This window comes from Carex rostrata, chromosome 3 (genome assembly GCF_964058835.1).
Source record: "Carex rostrata chromosome 3, lpCarRost1.2, whole genome shotgun sequence".
Classification (NCBI taxonomy): domain Eukaryota; kingdom Viridiplantae; phylum Streptophyta; class Magnoliopsida; order Poales; family Cyperaceae; genus Carex; species Carex rostrata.
This window is the reverse complement of record NC_135920.1, coordinates 8,439,445-8,442,881: the sequence shown is the minus strand read 5'-3', so window position 1 is coordinate 8,442,881 and position 3,437 is coordinate 8,439,445. Positions and strand designations below refer to the sequence as shown.

The 3,437-nt window shown below is 36.0% G+C and overlaps 1 protein-coding gene across 1 annotated transcript; it reads right to left on the bottom strand.

Moving 5' to 3' along the window:
* Window positions 1–327: 327 nt before the first annotated feature.
* Window positions 328–3,223, bottom strand: LOC144551932 (zinc finger CCCH domain-containing protein 18-like). Its single transcript, XM_078300040.1, has 7 exons — window positions 2,392–3,223; window positions 1,829–1,990; window positions 1,478–1,657; window positions 1,319–1,392; window positions 1,064–1,243; window positions 879–963; window positions 328–686 (listed from the first exon to the last, which is right to left on the bottom strand). Exons 1-7 carry the CDS (start codon window positions 3,117–3,119, stop codon window positions 650–652), a joined length of 1,446 nt encoding a protein of 481 aa, XP_078156166.1. The 5' UTR covers window positions 3,120–3,223; the 3' UTR covers window positions 328–649.
* Window positions 3,224–3,437: the final 214 nt, after the last annotated feature.

Genomic DNA, 3,437 nt, shown 5'->3' with positions numbered 1-3,437 from the left:
ATCACAACACGAGCAGTGCATGAAACCTCAAAAGACAAAAGACACAGATGCCTCTGCAAAACAAGAAAATTATACAAGGTTTCTACAGTCGACAGGACTCAAATAATATAATTTTCTAAAGCATGAATCCAAATTCTCAACTCCTCGACACGTATTCTATATATCAGTTTCTATCTGCACCAAGGGATAACCAAAAACATGATATATTTTGGATAATTTCAAAAGAATTGAGAGGATATGGATGGAGTTGAATAGTAGATATTTTCCAGTGTTTTGTACGTTATACGACTTGAAGTACCTACCAATACAAAGAAAAAAGAACAATCATTCCTGCAAAAAAAAACAGATTATAACTATTGAAAAACACATCCAAATATTCATATATCGATCATTCTACAGCAACTAAGACTATATTACTTAACAACTAACATCTAGTATACCAACTAAAAAGTATCCTATCAGCACTTTACTAAACTATCTTTTCATGCCAACTCTGTGTTCTCAGGTATAACTATACTGCTTTCTCTCGGCTTCTATACTATGCCCTTTACAGCACTATCAAAAATTTACAGTCTTCTGATAACTCCTATCATCTATCGTTAGCTCATTTCTTCTATGTAATTTCAAAATATTGCTTTCAAAGATATCTCTATGCGAATGGGCTGTCAGGTAGGTCGATTTCTCCACTGCAATTAAAATACAATAGATATTTCTAAGTTCCAAAAAAAAATTGAAAGATTATTAAAATTCAGAGCTAATTGTTTTTCCAGCATGAAAGGAAGTATAGCTTTCAAAATTATGAATTCATTTACTGGTACCAGGCATGAATGTCTGGTACCTGAAGAACTACGATCCAATGTATGGCACCTTGGTCTTACCTATCTGGGTCACTGCTGCTAGTGCTGGTTGAAATGGCCTTTTCAGTTTCCCTCGCTGCATTGATATTAAGCCTACTAAATTGATCTGTAAAAAAAATATGACCTTATCATAGCATTCCCTTAACTATTTCCTATTCTCATGTTCAGTATCCAAAGACTAACAATATAATGAAATATTATTCAACCTTGCTCAAACTGGAGGTACTCCGGATTAATGTCATGGGCAGGCCCACCCGTCAGCTTGTTACACATTTGTTGACGGTCAACAAGGCGTCTTTCTCTCCTCTCCAGTTCCATATCAATCTCTCTCTCATTCATCATCTGATCTTGAAGGTATCTTCCATTGCAGCTATACCCACCCAATGCTAAAATGAGAATTAAATAGTTAGATTTTGAAGATTCATAAGAAAATGTAAAGTTTTAATCTCTAAAGAACTTACATGCACTAGGTTCCAATCCCAAATCAAAGAAATTGCAAGCATTATAGTTGGAAAGATCCACTTCAGCAATCCTCCTGAAAATTATTCTTGGAGAATTTAGTAAATGTTGGAACAAATTAACAAATAACAAAAATAGAATTGAAGCTTTGAAAATTATACCTCTCATTGACTGTTGACTTCTCCTTGTATGGTTTCACTAGAATTCTGGAACTGCCAACATAGTGTGGATGACTAATTGACAGAATGAGCTGTACAGTTTCGGGGTACACAAAACTCACAAAACCAAACATGCGCCTAGCTTGCCTCGGTATTCGCACCTCCCGTACCGGTCCATACTTGCTACAAATCATAACAACAAAAAAGGATTGCAAATGAAAAAATTACTTCAACAAAATAATCTAGTCTCAAGCAATTGATACTTCTCATCAGAAACATACCAATCAGTTATGGTATAGTAACAGAAGCTAACATGCCAATACATATCAATACAAAAAGGAGAGAAATATGTACCTGAAGTATATCTCGACTTCTTCCTCGGTAAACTTGCTGTCAGCTGGAAAGGTAAGATAAATCTGATGAGAGCTGCCAGAGGTATCCTGCTGATGTAATCTAGTATACTCAATGTACTTGTGCGCATCTTCAGCTAAGACCAATGAATGCTGACCATGTGGCCTAAGGAAAAAGAGAAATGAGAAAAAAAAATTAAGAAAGAGACTATTAGTGATGGACCTGTAAAGCATACTAGATTTAAATTAACGAATGCTGACCATGTGGCCTGAGGTAAAAGATAATATTTTGTCGGTATACACGTAGGCTTACTCATTTATCTTTCAAATTATTTATCTGCATAGCGCCATGTTGGGGATTTAATCTTAGCAGATAATAGACCTGCTTCCAGGTTCATGATTTTCCCTCAACAGGGGGCTAAATAACAAATATTATCTTTCAAAAGTAACATCCATATGTACATTTTGGGGATATTTCATGCTAACTTTAAGTATGTATACTATATAACAATGACAACAAATAATAAAAAAATTACTACAACAAGAACAAAATAAGATTCTAGGTACCTTTCAATTAAAGCAATGGTTCTCAACTGAGCAAGTAATCTAGTCAAACTGTAACCCAGTTTGCTATGCCTCTGGCTCTCAGTAAGGTACCCCTCGGCTTGTAAAACCTTACCATACCGCTCTTGATAAACCATAGGCAACAATGCAATTGAAAGTGGTATCCGTCCCCTGCTTAAAAGTATCTCCCGAATCTCCATCTCCAACCTCACCCAATCACCAACTGGAACAAAATTCGAGTCGTGCACAAACCGACACCTGGCACCATTCTTGCAGTAGCCCTTGCTCAGGTAGTATTGGCACACTTGTGCAAAATCAGTACCGAAATTGGGGTTTAATTGGGTCAAATTGGGTTGTGCAATCATGTTGTGTGGAATGCTCAATTGAGAATTTCCGTAGAAGGGTGCCAGTCCAATTGGAGGACGGACTTGGGGGGTGAAAGCAACTGGAAAGGGTGCGCATTGAGGTGCGAATTGGGGAGGGATAACACATTTGGGAGCAGAGGTGAGATAGGACTTAGCTTCAAGGATCAAGGAGATGATTTTCTTATCAGAACCAAGTGCGTACCCAAGGATTTCTTCATATGTGTGATTTAAAAGAAGGTAACCCATGATTTTGGTTGCATTTTCAGGTTCAAATTTTTCAATTTGGTTTAGAACTATTCTGGTACATTCAGTGACTTCCATTGTTGATTCAGTTATCTGAAAACCAAAAAGACAGAAAAAATACATGTTAACTTAGAATTTACCTGACTAAGAAGAGAAAGACAAAAAAAACACAGATAATTTATTTTGTATAATGTGGAACAGTTTGTTCTTATATGTTTACTGGCAACTAGGTCACGCAAACAGCAACAAAGTAAAAACGACAAGAAAAAACTGCTATTCTTGCACGAAACGTGAAAGTAAAAAACTTCTAAAACAACCTCGAATTAGCAATATTCCAACAAAGAAGTACAATATCTTACAAAACTGGACGAAGACGAACATTTACAAAAATCCAAAAAAAAAAAAAAGTTTTGAGGAAATATAAGAGTGAGATTACAGACT

Excerpts from the sequence above, each read along its gene's own strand:
- LOC144551932 (XM_078300040.1), bottom strand. The coding sequence starts at position 3,119 with ATGTATTTTTTCTGTCTTTTTGGTTTTCAGATAACTGAATCAACAATG. Across the intron at positions 1,991-2,391 it reads ACCATTGCTTTAATTGAAAG|GCCACATGGTCAGCATTCAT; the intron begins GTACCTAGAATC and ends CTTTTTCCTTAG. Across the intron at positions 1,658-1,828 it reads GAAGTCGAGATATACTTCAG|CAAGTATGGACCGGTACGGG; the intron begins GTACATATTTCT and ends TATGATTTGTAG.